Below are 20,083 nucleotides of genomic sequence, written 5' to 3'. Positions count from 1 at the left end.
ATTAATCCAGTTATAGCAGCTGTATTTCTGGAATTTTTTTCCATATTAACACTTGCTTTCTGAGGTGGTATCTTTTTTTTTTCCTCCCAAGTTTCTTGCATTACACTGAAAAATTGCCGATTAATTCACTTAAATTGAAGACTAAGCCAATCATGTCATTTGGGTAATAGTTTACCAACTCTGCCCCTTTCTCTGTCAGGGAAAGCCTCTAATTTAGTAAGCAATACTGTATCCTTTTGTCAAGTACATTACCACTCCTATTAGCAGTAGGGCAATTGAGATTGAGAAAGGTTAAAAGGTCACTGAGCTATTACATGGTAGAGTTAAGTTATGAATTGTAGCCTGTCTGGTTTAGAGTCTTCACTTTACTAGTCTCCATAACAGCAATTCTTCCAGTGTGGTCCATGGGGCCCTGGGAGTCTCCCTTGAAAGGGCAGACTATTTTCACAGTAACACACACTTTATTTGCCATTTTATTATGTCAACATTTGCACTGATAGTACAAAAGCAAAGATGAGTAAAACTGTTGGGATCTTAGTATACAGTAGTTACTGTATTCACTGCCATGCACTTAAAATGTTTGAAGAAGCAAAAAAAATTATTAATTACATTAAATTTCAACCCTTAAATACATGTGTTCTTTCTCATGTCACTGTGACAAAATGAGAAGATGCATAATCCACTTATATCACATATAGCATTTGATAGTTGTCTCAAAGAAAAGTGTGTATAAGATTAAACTGTGAGTTAACCCCCTTTTTCTCATGGAATCCCATGAGAGATAAACTCTGGTTTTCAGCCTTGGGCATTTGGCGATGTTTTCCCAAAAATGACTGAAGTAAACGTAGCACTTTAAGGAAAACAACTTAAAGTATTTGTTGCCAATTGACAAAATACAGGTTTCAAGCAAAAATTAGAATTTTTGAAGACTTGTATCTGCCACTGTGGGCTTGACAAATGTGACTCTTTTCTATTATGAACTATGTCAACATTTGAAAGATCTGCATAACTCAGTGAACCAGTATTTTCCAAATGACGAATGCATGATAATAGAAAATCATGCATGGGTAAAAGATACATTCAAAGTGCAAGATAGACTAACAGATTTCAGTGTAACAATCAAAAGTTCATTGATAACAGTTTTGGATTCCACATTGCAATACTAAAACCTTTAAAAAGCTAAATTGTCAAATGTTGGTGTAGTATCAACAAAAGGAAATCTATAATTACCTGAACTTAAGTTTCTGGAGGACTATTAACCTTCTGCAGGCTCACAGGGAAGACTGTAGCACTTCCTTTTCCCCGAGATCCTCCAGGAAGGAAGAAGAAAAGATAATCCTTGGGGGTAGGGTAGAAACCTATTGTGTGATGATCACAAGTATGTAACAATGCTTTATATAACTCTAATATATATAATCCACACAAACCCCCTAAAATGGCACTAATAAGGGAATAGACTCAAAGAAGTTAAGTCAGCTAGCCACTGTCACAGCTATTAGAGCACTGGAGCTAGGATTTGAACCCAGATTTGTCTGTATGTAAAGCTGATTCTCTTCGTAATAGTACTGAGACACAAGAGGCGGCTACAAAATACTCTGATACTCCTTCCTAGACCAGAGTTTCAAGGTTTGTTATCATTTGTAGCATGATACTGGATCCTCACAGTGCCTTTCATTCAGGTGCCACGAAACGTCTGCCTGAATGAATGGGTGTAATTTACCTGCACATTTTACATGCTTCTCAAGGTGTGTGATTAACTCATAATCCATCCATGACTTTCACCCGTAATCCTCCTTGTGGCAATTGCTTTGCTTGCGAGAAAATTAAGTAGACATATCTAGCTTTATGCATGGTTTTCTCTCTCTGAACCCTAACATAAGCTCAGCTTCAGGAATTATTCGGTTTCCACTACATTTGCCATTCTGATTGGGAACCACCAGCATTCAGGTATTCACCTGGAACAAGGCATTTTGTTCCAAGGGTTCTTCACTTAAAAGCAAGCACCCTAGCAATAGTTCATAATGGAACTTTTTAACATTCTCAGAATGTTTGGCATAGCTGTGAACACACATTGAGCAATCAATAACTATTACAGATAATGATGCCCTTAAGACCAGGACATTTTAGCTTTCCCATTCAAAGAGGGTGAAATATGCACTCTTACTATAGTGTACTTTTGGTTCCTTCTGCCATGTATCCTTAATAAAAGATGTCAATTCCATATAGTTTTCTCTTGAGTTCTGACTGTTTTATTGTACCCTAGCCCTTTTAACAATATCAAACTTGCAACTGAATACCATTTAGCATTCATCCATTTTTTCCAATGGTGTTCATTATAGGCCATCTTAGTCCTCCTATTTGTATGACAAAAATTGATTTTTTTCACCGATATCTATGGTACATCTGGCAGCTTTCCATGTACTCAGTTCTTATCTGATGTAGCCCAGAATGACTGCCTGAAGGGATGCCAAAAGCCTGATTAAGGTTCCAGATTTTTAGCTACTGTATTATCAATCCATTTGTTCATTTCAGTTTTACTTTCCCTTGTCATCTGTAGCTTACAGTTGAGTGGCCTAAACATGTTTTGCATATATTCCAATATCTAAGAATTTGGGAAATACGGTCCTAGGATTTAGACTTAATACCACCTTCCACTTATATAATACTTACTCATAAAATCTTCAGTGTTTCTGAAAAAGAAAAAGGAACATGAACATGTATTGAAGCAGGAACTTGTAGTAGATTTTCTTTGTGTTATCTTATTGTCACAACACACACACAGGTGATACCCTTCCCAGTTTACTGATGAGGAAACACAGGGGTCAAAGTGGTGGATACCTATCCAAGGTAACAGAAGCTGTGAAGTGGTACAGTTGGGATCTAAAACATGTCAACTTCACCATAGATAGGCTCCCCAATCAGCCACCTGCCACGGCCTGTATGACTGCATCCAGGGGTGATGACGTCATTTTCACAGGGTTATTGAGAGCTGAAACTACAAAGTACTACAAAGTATTATTTAAAATATAAATACATACTATATATGCATATGTGTGTATATATAATTCCTTGGGGAAACATTTCAGAATACCGTCCTAACCTTTAAACAATGCACTCATTTTCTGTAAACTAATATACAAACAACTGGTTGGTTCCTAAAAATAGCTGTCAGGTGACAGAGATTGGCTGAGCAAGAATAGGAGTATCTTCAGAATAGAAGCCAGAGAGGTTTTTGCTTCCCCAACACATTGTTGCACCATTCCCTGTTCCAGGACCTTCCTACTTCTCTGTAAAACTCTGGCCCAAAGCAGCTTCTCTACATTAGTCACAAGTTTCCATTAATCAGGGGTGGCCTGTGCTGGACCTACAGCAGAGTCATTTCAGGTTACTCTCTTCTGTTACAGGCTTTCAACATATAGTCAGTCCACTTACCCAAATCTAGCAGGGAATCAATGCCTTGTAATACAGAAGCCTCTAGAAATTCTTCTTAACAGTGTTCAGAGAACAATGTGAAACCCTGGGGCCTTTTCCCAGAATTAGGATGGTGGGAATGCTGTCCTGGTGACTAAGGCTGTTAGGTAAGCAGACAGTTGGCAAGATTCAGGAAGCTTCCTTTGAGGACAGAATTTAGGGGGAGCATTTGAATTTACTGGCTTAATTACTTAAGGGAACATTTATAAAAGAAATTGTCATTCTACAATTATTACCTTTTAACTTTTATTCCTAAAGAGAACAATAGCAACAAAATATGTTACTTGATAAATGTAATTTATAACCAGACTGATAACTAGAAAAAATTTTTGTTACTTTGCTCTGTGAATTAGTTTAAACATATTTGTAATTGAGATTTACTACTGTTATTGGCTGAAATAAATAAAAGAAAGCGATAATAAAGGATAACAGAGACAACTAACACCCAATTTAAGTTTATTTCTAAGTGCCATCTCTTTTAGAGAAAAGGCAAATTAAGAAAAGTTTAGAGAGTGGTACTAGTATGTTTATGGACTTGTATAGATGATAAGCAAAACAGACTTTAGTATGTAGAATTCCAGAATCAGCAGGTTGCCAGCATCCATGTTTTTGAAGATTTGCCTAAGAACACAACCAAAAATGGAATAGGCAGTCTCTAATTATAAGCAGAAGGCTACAAAATCATTTTAGCTGCATAATACAGTTCTAGTTCTAAAGTCAACACGTAAGAGGAAAATTCCTTAGGAAGATACAACACTGAAAACCATTATATCATGTAATATGAAATGCAGTAATTAATTTTTCCTCCAGTAATAAAAAGATCACTGTTTCGTTGGTTTATAAAAATACATCTTTATCCGCAAATGTAGCAAAATGTTAAATAATTGGTGAATATTGGTAAAAACTATATATCTATTGTACAATTCTTTCAACTTTTCTTTGAGATTGAAAATTTTTAAAACAACAAATTATCTTTTAAACACCTAGTAATCACTAGACTGGCACTCTTTGTGGTGAGAAAATGAAAAATGTTAGAGACTAGTAAAAGAAGCAGATTCACATTTCTATCTTTTTATTCAGGCCAAATAGTCATAGAGTGGAGTGGGCAGAATGGAACTCACTTTTGAAAGCCTAGTGCTTTGTCCAGTCTTACTACAAGCCAGACAGGAAGGTTATAGAAAATGTTTCTGGATCAGTCTTGTCTGAGTCATATGAAATTGTGGTTTCAGCCAAGATGATATTAGGAATTGAGAGACACGGGACAAAACTTTTAAGATTGTAAAAACATTTTGACTCTAGTGGGAAACATGAGTAGAATTGTAATGACACTTGATTGAATTTTAAAAGATGCCTGTATAAGATCTTAAATTAGGAAAAAAATTATGTCCTAAGCAATTAAAGGCATAGGAGGCATCTTTTTGGGATGATGGAAATATCTTCTGTCCTGATTGTGATAGTAGTTATGTGAATATTTAACAAAAGCCATAAATTATAGATTTAGAAAACAGTAAATGTTATTGTGTGTGACACCTTAATAAAGGTGATTATAAAAATAAACAAATCGAACCAGAACCACACCATTCTATTTTGGAGACACTTCAAAAGAAATGACCTCATTCTTAATTTTGTTTAAAGAAGATTATAACATGATTTGAATATATTTAGATAGGATATTTTAGTGCCTGCTAGCACTTGAAGCCAGAGGTCAGTGTGCGCATTCTGACTATGAAGTGAAAAGCTAAGAGAACTGTATTTTGATATTTCTTTGACAGTTAAATCATAACACTGTTCTTCCCCTTCTTTAGCCCCAGCATGAGACCAGATGTAAGCTCTCCTCCATCCAGCTCCTCAACAGCAACAACAGGACCACCTCCGAAACTCTGCCTGGTGTGCTCTGATGAAGCATCAGGATGTCATTATGGAGTCTTAACTTGTGGAAGCTGTAAAGTTTTCTTCAAAAGAGCAGTGGAAGGTAGTGTGTGTTTTGAAGAGTTTTATTTTTCCTCTACTTGGTTTTCATTTCTCAGGGTGGATTTTGAAATTTCCATTATATGCAAAGCCCATGAAGGCTAAATATCAGTTAAGAGGGGAGAGGAGGGTGGCTTCTAGGTCCTCTAATGTGCAGTAAATTATTTAAAACAACAACACAAAAAGATCTAGAATAAAATAGAAAAGTATAAGTTGATGCCTGGGAGTTTGGTCAGGAAGCATAAGGTAACACTATAAGAAAGTACTGTCATATGAAATGATGGTGTTAAGTTTCGGCATAACATAATGTTCATTGCATTAGAAATATGGGCTTTAACTTCCATAAGCTAATAGGTTTCAAAGTCACCACCTATACTGGCCTGGCAAAAATGTGAGACACAGTGAGAACTGTGACAGGAAAAAAAAGACATTCATTTCATTTCTTATTCATTTTTTTTCTATTAAGCCAGGGCACTGTGCTAAGTGGTGTAAATACCAATAAGACCTGATCCTTACCCTCTGGGAAGTCACACTCCACTGAAGTGAAAGATGGGTTAACAGTGACAAGGTGCAGAGATTATAATTCGGAGGAGGGAGAGAGAAACTCGACCTGAGGAGGTCAGGAAAAGTATTTTAGAGAAAGATATTTCGCTATATAAATGTTGTGTTAATATAAATCTTACTTTGTTATGGATTCAGACTGCTGACAGGGCAACAGCATTATCTCCCTAAAGGAGAAATTCATTCCATAGCAAACCTATTAGAAGAGAGTCTAAAATTTCCTAATATTACCAGTGACTCCTCTTGGAAAAAAGAAAGTCATATAATTTAGTTATTTCTAAAGTTTGAAAGCAGTGTGGCCTAAAGCTGTGATTATATTAATTTTTAAAGAAACATATTTATTATTCATTCACTCTATGAGGATTATTTGTCTCATGTTGTGTTTGCATATCCATGAGAGTTAAATGAGTCATTTTCTTTTGTTTTACTTTTTAAAACATTAGCAAATTATAAAATTACTCATATTACACCACAGAGATTACAAGGATGCCAGCTTTGGCCAGTGTAGTAGTCCCACCTATTGATTAGGGTCAAAAGTAAAGCCCAGCCCTGCCTAGTGCAATGCTCCTAATAAAGTGGATGTTATTTAACACATACGCAAAAGAAGGAAGCATCTTCGTGTCCTCACTTTACTACTCACTTTCTTAACTGCCTAAGTATTTCCATGATATAAATGCAGTGATAATAGTAAGACAGTCCCTGACTTAATGATTTTTCAACTTTTATGATGGTGGGAAAGTGATATGCATTCAGTATGCTCCTCAACTTACAGTGGGGTTGCCTCCAGGTAAACCCATTGTGAATTAAAAATATCTTAAATCAAAAAATGCACTATTGACTTATAATGGGTTTATCTGGATGTAACTTCGTCCTAAAGGGCATCTGTACTGTATGTAATAAATACTGACAAACTGATTTTTGAAGGTGAATTTCACAATGAAGCCTTAAATATGGCTATTAAAAATGTTTACTTTCCTCCATTTGAATTAAAATTGTTCTTTAAAATGGTACAAATTCAGATGCTTATAGAGACCAACTACGTGTCATTTTGGCTAAATGTAATACAGTTGTGGGGAGGAGGGCACATGTTAGTATTAGAGATTGCACACATGCCCTACCTAAAAGCATCCAAGTGCAATTAGAACAGAAAACAAAGCTAAACATACCTCCCTTAGAGAAGACCAGTTCAGGCCATATACCCTCTGTGCTTAATCCCTGCTTTAAAATTAAATTCCCATACTTGTTTTTAGGTAAAATTTAATTGACTATTAGCTATACTCTTAAATGTTTGTTATTTAAGTATTTAAGTGAAGTATGATGGTGAGATTACATGATTAATAAGAAAGGTTAAATTGTAGAATATGTTAAGTTTTTGCTCTGTTTCTTCCTTTATTTGGATTTTAATGTTCTCAAAGGCCCTTTACAGCTCTGCAATTCTGCAGTCCTTTGATAACCTAACTCAGCAATTCTGTTTTTCTATCCAGACACAACAGAAATATGCCTTAAAGCCCAGATACATATTTTGGAACACTTTCTTAGACAATTATAAAGATGCAACTTTTATTATTTACATCATACACTTAGCACTCCATTCTTAATACCTGCTAGAATTATAGGTTATCCCTCAAAATTGGCATTGTATAATATGGTTATTAGCAAGTTGTTGCACTTTATTTGGAGCTTTGCACTAGTCAGGGGTGGGCTTTACTCATGACTCTAATCAATAGGTGGGACTACTACACTAGCCAAAGCTGGCATCCTTGCGGTCTCTGTGGAGTAACGTGCGTAGTATTATAATTTATATCCCCCGTAACAAATGAGCCAAGAGAGGATGTGATCAATGCAGCATAACTACTCTCTTTTATTATCTGATTTCACATATAACATGCCATCACTTCTGCCGTATTTTATTGGCCACATAGACCAATCCTGGTGAAGGACGGAAAGGGACTACACAAGACCATGCATTCAAGGAGGCAGAGATCACTGGGGGCCATCTTGGGAGGCTGGCTACCACACCTACCATAAATAGAAAACCAGAATTACTTGCCAAAAATAGATTTTAACCACACAAATAAATACCATGTAAATAAAACAATCTCACAAAATTTCAGCTGACTTGAAGACTCATCTTTCTATCAGTTAGAAAGGCTACTTACCAAGTAGTAGAAGACATAGGAACTCCAAAATAAGATGTCTCATTGTCTTATCAGAAGGGTTGTCAGGAAAATGGGCTGGGCACTGTGGCTCACACCTATTATCCCAGCAGTTTGGGAGGCCAAGATGGGAGGATTGCTTGAGACCTGGAGTTTGAGACCAGCCGGAGCAATATAACAATACCCTGTCTATACAGGAAAAAAAAGAAATTATCCAGGCATCGTACCTGTAGTCTCAGCTACTCAGGAAACTAAAGCAGGAGATTCAGGCTGCAATGAGCTATGACACACCACTGTACTCCAGCCTAGGCGACATAGCAAGAACTTGTCTAAAAATAAATAAATAAATAAATGAGTCAAGGAATGAATGAATGGATTGACAGGAAATGACTATTAGTTGTACGTGGCCATGTGTTGTGAAATAGTGAATACTAGTTAAAACTCCTCATTTTATAGATAAGAAACAGATAGACGTGTCCAACTTCATGCTAATAACCACAAAGGGCTATTTTTATCTTATGAAGGTACAGTGCCTCTGATCCTATAGCTCAGAGTCTTAGCTGCACAAAAGACATACCTGGGGCCGGGTGTGGTGGCTCACGCGTATAATCCCAGCACTTTGGGAGGCCGAGGTGGGTGGATCACAAGGTCAGGAGATCGAGACCATCCTGGCTAACACGGTGAAACCCTGTCTCTACTAAAAATACAAAAAATTAGCTGGGCGTGGTGGCGGGCACCTGTAGTCCCAGCTACTCGGGAGGCTGAGGCAGGAGAATGGCGTGAACCCGGGAGGTGGAGCTTGCAGTGAGCTGAGATCATGCCACTGCACTCCAGTCTGGGAGACACAGCAAGACTCCATCTCAAAAAAAAAAAAAAAAAAAGACATACCTGGGATAAAGAAATCAATATTGGCATAATGTGCACATCCTGACATTTCAGTTGGATATAAACAAAACTTTGGAATTTTTCATTATAAGTGGGTGATTTTTTTTTCTATTTTTTTCTTCTGTTAACTGTGGGACAATGATTTAGAGATTCCTTATAAGGTATAACTTTTTTGTATTATAACTGCTTGAACAATGGATGTATCCATTGATCCTACTTTTGCTTTATAGGAGATAGAATTGGGTTAGTGCTTCCATTTTGCATCCAAGCAAAGAAGCTGGGAAACTTATAGAGTACAAAAAGAAATTGAAACAGCTGGTACAGATATTTGGCATTGGAGAGCAGCTCTGAACAAAGGTGAATTATAGTCCAGTCGTCAATTTTGTGGCCTATTCTTTACAAAGAATTGAACCTGATACAGTTAACCATCTACCCCAAACTATTATGTGTTTAAAACACAATCTGTCAGCCGGGCACAGTGGCTCATGCTTGTAATCCTAGCACATGGGGAAGCTGAGGCGGGTGGATCATGAGGTCATGAGATCGAGACAATCCTGGCCAACATGGTGAAACGTTGTCTCTACTAAAAATACAAAAATTACCCAGGCGTGGTGGTACGCACCTGTAATCCCAGCTACTCAGGAGGCTGAGGCAGGAGAATCGCTTGAACCCGGGAGGCAGAGGTTGCAGTGAGCTGAGATCATGCCACTAAACTACTACACTCCCAGCCTGGGCAACAGAGCAAGACTCCATCTCAAAAAAAAAAAAAAAAAAAAGAACCACCATCTATCAAACTGTTGAAAACACAGTTTGTCAAAAAAGTAGTTACCCTTGTTGGGTACTGGCTGGATTGGGCAGAAAGGGGGCTTGTTGGGGTACTGTTCTGTTTCTTGATCTGTTAACCTGATTACATAAAGGTTCTTGGTTTGTAAAAATTTATTAAGTGGTTCACTGATGATTTGTGTACTTTTTTTTATATGTGAATACTGCAGTAAGGTTTTTTATTGCACTGTTTTCAGTTTGTTGAACAGAAAAAGGGAGATTCTTTTTGTTGTTGATCTCTCGACCTCATAATGGCAATGTGGGCAAGAACATTTCCCTAATCAATACCTGTGGGTGCCTTGGTTACATTCCACTGGAAACAAAAACAGATAGAGGCTCTCCATAAAAAATATCTTTGAAGACCTGTGAAACTTTAACAGTGCCTTTTATTCCATATAGGACAGCACAATTACCTATGTGCTGGAAGGAATGATTGCATCATCGATAAAATTCGAAGAAAAAACTGCCCAGCATGCCGCTATCGAAAATGTCTTCAGGCTGGAATGAACCTGGAAGGTAATGTAAATATCTGAAAGCAATTGTTTGTCTCTGTAGCTTATAAAAATTTGTCATTTTACTTTTGAAGATACAAGTAAGCAGATGTAATAATGCTTGACTAGCATAATGTTACTGCTCAATAAAAATGGGAACTTTTTTTTCATGAGTATGTCATATTCTGTTTATCCACCAGTTCTTACACACACTGAATTCAGTACAGCCAGACTATATACGAAGAAAGGAAATTATATAATAATGAAACTTATACAACATGCAGCAACTTTATTATTCTTACTCCTTTTTTCAGCCTCAAAACTATTCCCTAGGGTTGGGAATGTTTCTGTATCATACATATTTACATGTCCATTTTTCTGTTTGCCTTTTAAAAGCACACCTTTTACTTGGAGATCTATGTTTTATTACAGATCTTCAAGAGGGGTGTGGGAAAAAAAATCTCAAGGAAGAACTGGATGGGTTTTGTTTTGGTTTTCAAGTAAAGAAGAAACCTGGGCCGGGCGCAGTGGCTCACACCTGTAATCCCAGAACTTTGGGGGAGACCAAGGCAGGCAGATCATGAGGTCAAGAGATCGAGACCATCCTGGCTAACATGGTGAAACCTTGTCTCTACTAAAAATACAAAAATTAGCTGGGCGTGGTGGCATGCACCTGTAATCCCAGCTACTCAGGAGGCTGAGGCAGGAGAATTGCTTGAACCCGGGAGGCAGAGGTTGCAGTGAGCCGAGATCATGCCATTGCACTCCAGCTTGGCGACAGAGCAAGACTCCATCCCAGGGGGAGAAAAAAAAAAAAAGAAACCTGAAACTAGTTATAAGTTAGAGTTTCATATCCCTGTTTATATAACAAGTTGTATAATTAACACTGATCTCAGCATTAAAAAATTTTCCTCTGAAAAAAGTTTGGAATTCTGCTGTGGTTGAAATTGTAAGTTCTGTGAAGGTAGTGTGATCAAATAACACATATGCTTAGTATTTATTGTGAGATTAGCACTTTTATTCAGCAAATACACACCAATGAACCAGTCACTAGATATAAAATGAGTAAAATAGTGCCTGTATTCAAGTAGTTTACTGGCTAGTTAGGTTGCAGAATCAGTCACAAAATAGCATGGCACACCATAGAGAGCATAAGGCCACAGGAACAAGCGGAAGGTCACCTATTTCCTTGGAAGTCAAGGAAGAAGTAACATTGAATTTTAAATCTATAAGCTGAGTAGGAATTAGATAGATGAAAAATAAGGGCAGAGACATGATCAGATTTGTATTTTACAAAGACTAATCTTACATGGAGAGACCAATTAAATGAATATGGCAGTCCTCCAGATAAGAGATGGCAGGCAGTACTGAGAGAGAATGGAAACCATGTGGTTCTTTTTATGATTATGATGATGATTATATTTTAGAGACAGAGTCTAACTCTTGTCACCCAGGCTGGAGTGCAGTGACATGAACATGGCTCACTGCAGCCTTGAACTCCTAAGACTGAAGCCATCTTCCCACCCTATAGGGTTACAGATGTACACTACCACACCCAGCTGATTATTTTTTTAATTTTTGTTTTAGTTTTTTGTAGAGACAAAAGAGTGTTGCTATGTTGCCCAGGCTGGTGTCTAACTCCTGGCCTTAAGTGATCCTCCCATTGTGGCCTCCCAAAGTGCTGGGATTACAGGTGTGAGCCACTGCAACTGACCTATGTGGTTCTTTTGATAGGAGAGACTAATTGTTGGTGCTATCTAGCACACACTGTTTATGTACATCTTGGTAAATAGAAAATAGATTTATGGGTATGACTATGAAGAGTCTAATTCCCCAAACTACACACACAACTCTATCTAGGTTTGCCCAGGCTATTTAAACTTAACTGCAGAGTGTCAGCATGTTAAACATTGATTTACATAAAATGATAACTGCCCACTTTCTTGTAAATGTTATAAAAACTGCAGAGATTAACTAAAAAATGCACACAGAAGTTTGCTTTAAGTTCCACAAGGGTAGTTTATTTTTGTTATAAATAAATACAGTATTCCCCACTTTCTTAGATACCAGATCTCTGCCCAGATTTTACCCAGTTTCATCTTGCTGCTTTCTGATCTCCTATGTATGTAATATACTTTGACCATTTAAATATATATTAAGACACTTGAGTTTTTAGTGCCCTTTGGGTTACTTTCTCTGGTCCCAATTTTCTCTAATCTTCATTTTTTCATTTTAGCTATTTTATATTTAGAAATAGATTTTGAATGAAGCTCAAAGGACAAACCCAAATAAAATTTTGTTGTACCTCTAATATATTGTGGTTGCTTACCCAGTAACATTTTTAGATGCTTTTCTGAATACATGTGAAGGTTAAGATCTTTGGAGCTTTAAGCATATTATGTTTTTCTGGGCAATTTCTCCCTATCCAAACTACAAGGGACTTCTTTCATCAAAACAAAAAAGATACATCAACTACAAAGTAATGATTTTGATGGACTAGGCTACGAAATTTGTCCATGCTTTCCTCCCTCTTACAGTTTAATAGCAATTGCAGTGCCCTTTGCCCTTACTGCACTAGAAGATGACCCAAGGCAGTGACTGACATCTGATTTTTCTATTAATTATGCCATCACTGTCATTTCCAGTTGAATCTTTTGTTGGACATCAGAAATTTTTCTTACATGAATAAAATTTAAGCATACAATTTAGGCTGCAGTTTCTCAAAATATTGTATTAAAAATAACCAATTATATGCTCTTGTAAATTGTCATTATAACATATCCAGTTAGTGTAGAAATTGGCATTTGTTAAAAACTACTACATGTTAGTCTTTGACATACATTCTTCTACTTTTTGGACCCTCATATTATTAAAAACACCTTTGAGTAGGGCCATGATTTACTTTATATCCATTTTTATACTACGTAATAGAAGAAAATTCTAACTTGTTATTTCATACTATGATATGTACTGTGTGGCACATATCATATAGTTGATCCAGTTCTACTTGTAGATGAATTGAAAGAAAGGCTTAAAAAAGTTCTTAGGGTTTGTGTGTGTGGTTTTACTGTAAAAGTATCATTTTTGTATTGAACTAACCCCAGTATACATAAAAATCTGTATTTGGCCTGGTATGTATGTTTGCCAGGAATCTTTGGCAGACCCTAATACTTACAATATAGATGAGCCATGTGTTTCACACTTTTTTTTTTCTTTTACAACCTTCAGAAATATTCTCTTGTTCATCAGAGTGCTTCCCCTAAGCCAAGAAGTTTCAATGATAACCCCAGAGTAACTTTGCCCAAGTCTCTCCATAAATGTAACTTAGGACTGCAAGTGGTGTATTTTTATACTCTTGCCCCATACCAAGTAAATCTCAAGATTTATTTTAAGGGAGTGGCCTTCACTGCTTCAAGTGTCTAGCATTTAAGAACGGATAAGATGTTTAATGGTGATCCTAATTTTTTTTTTTTAACTTGCTTGTTTTCTCTTGTAACTAAATGTTTTTATTCATTTCCTTTTAAGGTATATTATAATCAATCCAAAGTATGGCTTTGTTTTTAGTATAAACAGTCAAATGAAACTTACAGTCTTATGGCATTATCAGATTTATTACCAAATATTATTTAACTATTTTTTTAAGTTAATAAACCTAATCTAGTAGTTTCTCTCTTATTTTCAACTTACATTTTAGATTCTGGGGGTACATGTACAGGTTTGTTACTAAGATACATTGTATGATGCTGGTATTTGGAGTACGATTGAACCTTTCATCCAGGAAGTAAGCACAGTACCTAACAGGTGCTTTTTAACGTGTGCCTCCCTTCCTCTGTCCCCACTCTTTTATTTCCCAGTGTCTGTGGCCATCTTTATGTCTCTGCGTACTCCATGTTTAGCTCCCATTTATAAATAAGAACACAGTATTTGGTTTTCTGCATTAGTTCATATAGGATACTGGCCGCCTGCTACATCCATGTTGCTGCAAAGAACATGATTTCATTCTTTTTGTGTCTATATAGTATTCCATGGCATATAAATACCACATTTTCTTTATCCAGTGCACTGTTGATGGGCACCTGGGTTGGTTCCATGTCTTTGCTATTGCAAACCGTGCTGCAGTGAACATATGGGTACATGTGTCTTTTTGATAGAATGAATTATTTCTCTTTGGGTATATGCCCAGCAATAGGATTGCTAGGTTGAATGGTAGTTAAACTCTTAATTCTTTGAAAAATCTCCAAACTTCTTTCCACAGTGGTGTCATTGTGGTTTTGACTTGCATTTCTCTGATGATTAACAATCAGCATTTTTTCATATGTTTGTTGGCCACATGTATGTCTTTTTTTTTTTTTTTTTTTTTTTTTTTGAGAAGTGTCTGCTCATGTCCTTTGCCCATTTTTAATGGGGTTGTTTTTGCTTGTTAATTTAAGTTCCATATAAACTCTGGATGTTAGGGCTTTGTCAGATGCATAGTTAGTAAATATTTTCTCCTATTCTGTAGATTGTCTGTGATAGTTTCTCTTGCTTTGCAGAAACTCTTTAGTTTAATTAGGTCCTATTGTCAATTTTTGTTTTTGTTGCAGTTGCTTTTGGGGATTAGTCATAAATTCTTTCCCAAGGCCAGTGTCGAGAAGGTGATTTCCTAGGTTTTCTTCTAGGATTTTCATAGTTTGAGGTCTTACATTTACATCTTTAATCCACCTTATTAATTTTTGTATGGCAATAGGTAGAGGTCCAGTTTCATTCTTCTGCACATGGATAGCCAGTTATCCCAGCACCATTAATGTAATAGGGAGTCTTTTTCCTATGGCTTATTTTTATCAACTTTGTGTAGATTAGATGGCTGTAGGTTTGTGTCTTTATTTCTGGACTCTATTCTGTACCATTGTGTGGGTTTTTTGTACGGATACCATGCTGTTTTGGTTACTGTAGCCTGTAGTATAGTTTGATTTGGGGTAATGTGATGTTGCCAGCTTTGTTCTTTTTGCTTAGGATTGCTTTGGCTATTTGGGGCATTTTTTGGTTCCATATGAATTTTAGAATGCTTTTTGCTAGTTCTGTAAAAAATGACATTGTAGTTTGATAGGAATAGTACTGAATCTATAAATTGCTTTGGGTAGTATGACCATTTTAACTATACTGATTCTACCAGTCCATGAGCATGGAATGTTATTCCATTTGTTTGTGTCATCTCTGATTTCTTTCAGCAGTGTTTTGTAGTTCTCCTTGTAAAAATCTTAAACTAACTTAGATGCATTCCTAGGTATTTTACTCTTTTTTGACTGTTATAAATGGGATTGCATTCTTGATTTGTCTCTCAGTTTGAATATTACTGGTGTATAGAAATGCTACTCATTTTTGTACATTGATTTTAAATCCTGAACCTTTACCAAAGTTATCAGCTTTTTGGCAGAGTCTTCAGGGTTTTCTAGGTATAGAATAGTAAGTGAAATGAGATCATTTGATTACTTCTTTTCCTATTTGGAAGCCTTTTATTTCTTTCTCTTACCTGATTGTTCTGACTAGGATTTGGAGCCTTTTGGCAGAGTCTTCAGGGTTTCTAGGTATAGAATAGTAAGTGAAAAGAGATCATTTGATTACTTCTTTTCCTATTTGGAAGCCTTTTATTTCTTTCTCTTACCTGATTGTTCTGACTAGGATTTCCAGTACTATGTTAAATTGGAATGGTGACATTGGGCATCCTTGTCTTATTGCATTAAGGGGAATGCTTCCAGCTTTTGCCCATTTGGTATGATGTTGGCTGTAGGTTTGTCATAGAGGGCTCTTTCTTATTTTGAGGTATGTTCCTTTGATACCTAGTTTGGTGAAGGTTTTTATCATGAAGAGATGTTGGATTTTATCGCAACTTCTTCTGCATCTATTGAGATGATCTTTTTTTTGTTTGTTTATGTGGTGAATCACATTTATTGATTTGCGTATGTTGAACAAGCCTTGCATCCCAGAAATAAAGCCTACTTGATTGTGGTGAGTTAACTTTTTGATGTGCAGCTGGATTCAGTTTGCTAGTGTTTTGTTGAGGATTTTTGTATCTGTGTTCATCAGGGATATTGGCCTGTAGTTTTGTTGTTGTTGTTGTTGTTGTTGTTGTTGTTGTTGTGTCTCTACCAGGTTTTGGTATTAGAATGATGTTTTCCTTGTAGAATAAGTTAGGGATGAGGCCCTCTTTCTCTATTGCTTTTTAAGAATAGTTTTAGTAGGATTAGTACCAGCTCTTCTTTGTACATCTGGTAGAATTTGGCTGTGAATCCATCTGGTCAAGGGCTTTTTTCAGTTGGTGGGTTTGTTATTACTGATTCAATTTCAGAACTTGTTACTGGTCTGTTCAGAATTTCAATTTCTTCCTGGTTCAATCTAGGGAGGTTGTGTGTTTCCATTTCCACATACGTACTTACTCCAAATAATGGCTTTATATATACGGGGGTTAGCTGAAAACAAAAATGATACTTTCATAGTAAACTCCACCCCCGCCCCGACACACACACGCGTAAACCCTAAGATTTTTTAAAGCCTTTGTTCCAATTTATCCATTTCCTCTAGATTTTCTACTTTGTGTGCATAGCGGTACTTGTAATAGTGTGAAGATCTTTTTTATTCCTGTGGAATCTCTTGTAATGTCATCTTTGACATTTCTTATTGTGTTTATTTGGGTCTTCACTCTTTTTTTCTTTGTTAATCTAGCTAGTGGTCTGTTAGTCTTGTTTATCCTTTCAAGTAACCAACTTTTATAAACTAGGTTTTAAGCTAAGTAAGATTTCTCTACTTTTATTAAGGAGGAAGTAGCGTTACACCACAGATTCATGAACACTTCTGTGGAGCTCCTATATTGACTGCTAATCTTCTATATGCTCCAGTGGGTCAGGAGTTTATATAAAGTAAAGTTGCATTGACTAAGTCGCTTATAACATAGTGATTGCTTAACTAAATGATTCAGTTCAGTTAACTCCTTCCTGAAGATATTTTGAAAAATTAATTAGTATTATTTCTTGCTTCAGTCAGTACGGCACAATTGGGTTCACTTGTACGTACTTCTGAGCTGTATTCAAAAACATCAGTTTTCTCATTTAGGACTATATATAAGTAGTGAGAAATTAATTACAAACTGAGTCATAGAAAATGTTTTTGTTTAATCCTCCAGCTTGTTACTCTTTCTTCCTTGTTCTAATGTGAGTAATGCATTCTAAACCATTTAAAGTTATGACTAATTGAGGTTTTCACAGTACTGTTTTAGTGTATTGATTTGGCACATGTGTGTTCTCTTTTACATTGTCAACAGTACATTTTATGATTTGGATCAAGATTTCACTGGGATACTTCTGGTGGTTTAAAGAGTTTCTTTATGTATTGGTGTCCTTCCTTTTTAAAATTTTGTCACTCCTCTATTAAGTTGCAATATCCAAATTTAAAATATTCTAAAAACATGTTCTCCTGCAAGTTGAGGTAATGATAGTTGTTATATGGTAATTACTATAATATATGCCAGGAACTGTTCTAAGCATTTTACATATTTAATTCTCACAACAACCCTGTGAGGTAGGGACTAGTATTATCCTCATTTTACAGAAGGGGAAATGAAGAGTCAGGGAGTTAACTTGCACAGATATCCAGCTACAACATGGCAGAACCAGGACTTAAACCCAAATATGCTGATTTCAGGTTTCTGCTCTTTAGTCCCGTATCATACCATGCCTCCAATAGAGCATGGTAAACTAATTAGAATAGTTCTATCATGATTCTGTTTCTGTTTTGAAATATTAACTAAAAATTTTTGAATTTCTCAGTACACCATTTATTATAGAACACAGTAAGAATGGAACCATTCTAACATTGGACATTGAGATATCGTTCCCACCACCATATCTGTCCTCCACAGACTATATGGTGTGTCATTTTAAGGACAGAGGATCTAAAAATGATTTTTAAAGGTGATTTACATTTACTCTTCCCTTTGCAAAATGGTTTGTATCCCTAATAATTTGAACAGGTACATTTCTTCTTTGATATAAATTACATTTCTTGCCTTTCCTTGGAGTTCTGAGTACTTTCCCTCTGAGAGAACAATGTAATTCTTATTTAGTCACTAAAACAAAAATAACTTCAGGAGTATGAATAAGTCTACTAAAAAGTCTATAGGATCTATGTTGTAGTTTGATTAGATGGTTCCATACCAAGTAAAGGTAAAAGATAATTAATTTATATATAATATGAAAATGGATACTTTAGGTTTATAGAGTAATCAATATAAATCTTCTTTATAAAAGGGAAATTTCCCACTTATAATTTATGTGAAGTAAAGTTTTTCATTTCATCTTCCCAAATGTTTTTAGTCCCAAGCAGTATTTATGTTAGTACCTATGTAAAGGTGAAAAGCGAATTTTTCTACTGGTACTACTAATACTATTTTTAGCATGTAATCTGCTGTCATCTTCCTATCTTGATAAGTGGCTTTGAACAAGTGTAAATAGTGTAATTCTCTTCATTATATATACTACCATGATTTAGATTAATCTTAAACCACAGTTTGTAATCCATTATTCCAAGCTTAGATTTTTTTTGTTTATAGTAAGAGTAATTTGCCTTACATAACCAATGAAATTGTTGCAGTTTAGAGTGAAAGTGAGACAAAAAAATAATTTATATAAGAATTTACAAAAGTGATTTACTCCGATTGTTTTAACATACCATTATAATACTTTGTATGAGGAGTAACTATAATGAAGTTTCTGGCCTATTTGTAGGCAAAATTAATTGGGAATAGGTTCCTCTGGATCCTTTGCTTTCAGAAAAAAAAAGGTTTTTTCTCCTCTTCCATGTCACTTTATCATAATTGCTAAATAAAATATTTCTCCCATCTTAATAGTTTTAGAAAGTAAAAATACTTCTTGAATAAACTATGTAGCGCAGACCTTCCCATTACAGTTCATTTCTATGTATTTTTTAAAATATCCACAGCTCGAAAAACAAAGAAAAAAATAAAAGGAATTCAGCAGGCCACTGCAGGAGTCTCACAAGAAACCTCTGAAAATCCTGCTAACAAAACAATAGTTCCTGCAACGTTACCACAACTCACCCCTACCCTGGTGTCACTGTTGGAGGTTATTGAACCTGAAGTGTTATATGCAGGATATGATAGCTCTGTTCCAGACTCAACTTGGAGGATCATGACCACGCTCAACATGTTAGGAGGGCGGCAAGTGATTGCAGCAGTGAAATGGGCAAAAGCGATACCAGGTAAGATGCAAAAGATAAAAGAGCAACTATGTAAACCTTTGTGTTTTCTTCAGCAAAAACATTTTGGCTTTTATATCATCCTGAACCCGTGGCTTATCTTCTTTCTCTTACTCAGTTCTGGGGACTATGAAGGGGAGAGTCAGGTGAATACAGGTGATAGGGAGTTTATAATAAAACATTTACATTACTCCCTGCTTGTCAAATCATTATGCACAGGATGGTAATTTCACATAGGATGATGTAATATCAGAACTCGAGTTACAGGACTCACTCAAAACTCCTTTGACACTGAAGTTTGGGGAAAGAAAATGTTTTTAGTTAATTCCGTTTGTTTTCCTTCATTGTGCCACTTTTAAAAATTAGGTTGTTTGTAAGATTGGTAAACATCAAGTATGTTGACTCAAAATTTGTACTTAAGTAGAATGATTTTAACCCTTCACTAAATGAAATACTACACATTGAATGTAATTTTAAAGATAA

General features: G+C 35.9%; 1 protein-coding gene across 7 annotated transcripts in view; it reads left to right on the top strand.

The window, feature by feature from the left end:
- The window catches only part of NR3C1 (nuclear receptor subfamily 3 group C member 1), a 122,010-nt gene that overhangs the window by 81,816 nt on the left and 20,111 nt on the right, over nucleotides 1-20,083 (top strand). For 5 of the 7 annotated variants that reach the window (XM_010388279.2, XM_030926996.1, XM_030926998.1 and 2 more), the window contains 3 exons: nucleotides 5,277-5,446; nucleotides 10,263-10,379; nucleotides 19,325-19,603. In XM_010388279.2, coding sequence (XP_010386581.1) covers nucleotides 5,277-5,446; nucleotides 10,263-10,379; nucleotides 19,325-19,603 — 566 coding nt within the window. The remainder of the gene's footprint in view (nucleotides 1-5,276; nucleotides 5,447-10,262; nucleotides 10,380-19,324; nucleotides 19,604-20,083) is intronic. The other 2 variants (XM_010388283.2, XM_010388282.2) reach the window with 1 other exon arrangement.

The sequence above is a fragment of the Rhinopithecus roxellana genome, chromosome 3, assembly GCF_007565055.1.
Source record: "Rhinopithecus roxellana isolate Shanxi Qingling chromosome 3, ASM756505v1, whole genome shotgun sequence".
NCBI classification, from domain to species: domain Eukaryota; kingdom Metazoa; phylum Chordata; class Mammalia; order Primates; family Cercopithecidae; genus Rhinopithecus; species Rhinopithecus roxellana.
This window is presented reverse-complemented; position numbering and strand designations above follow the sequence as displayed.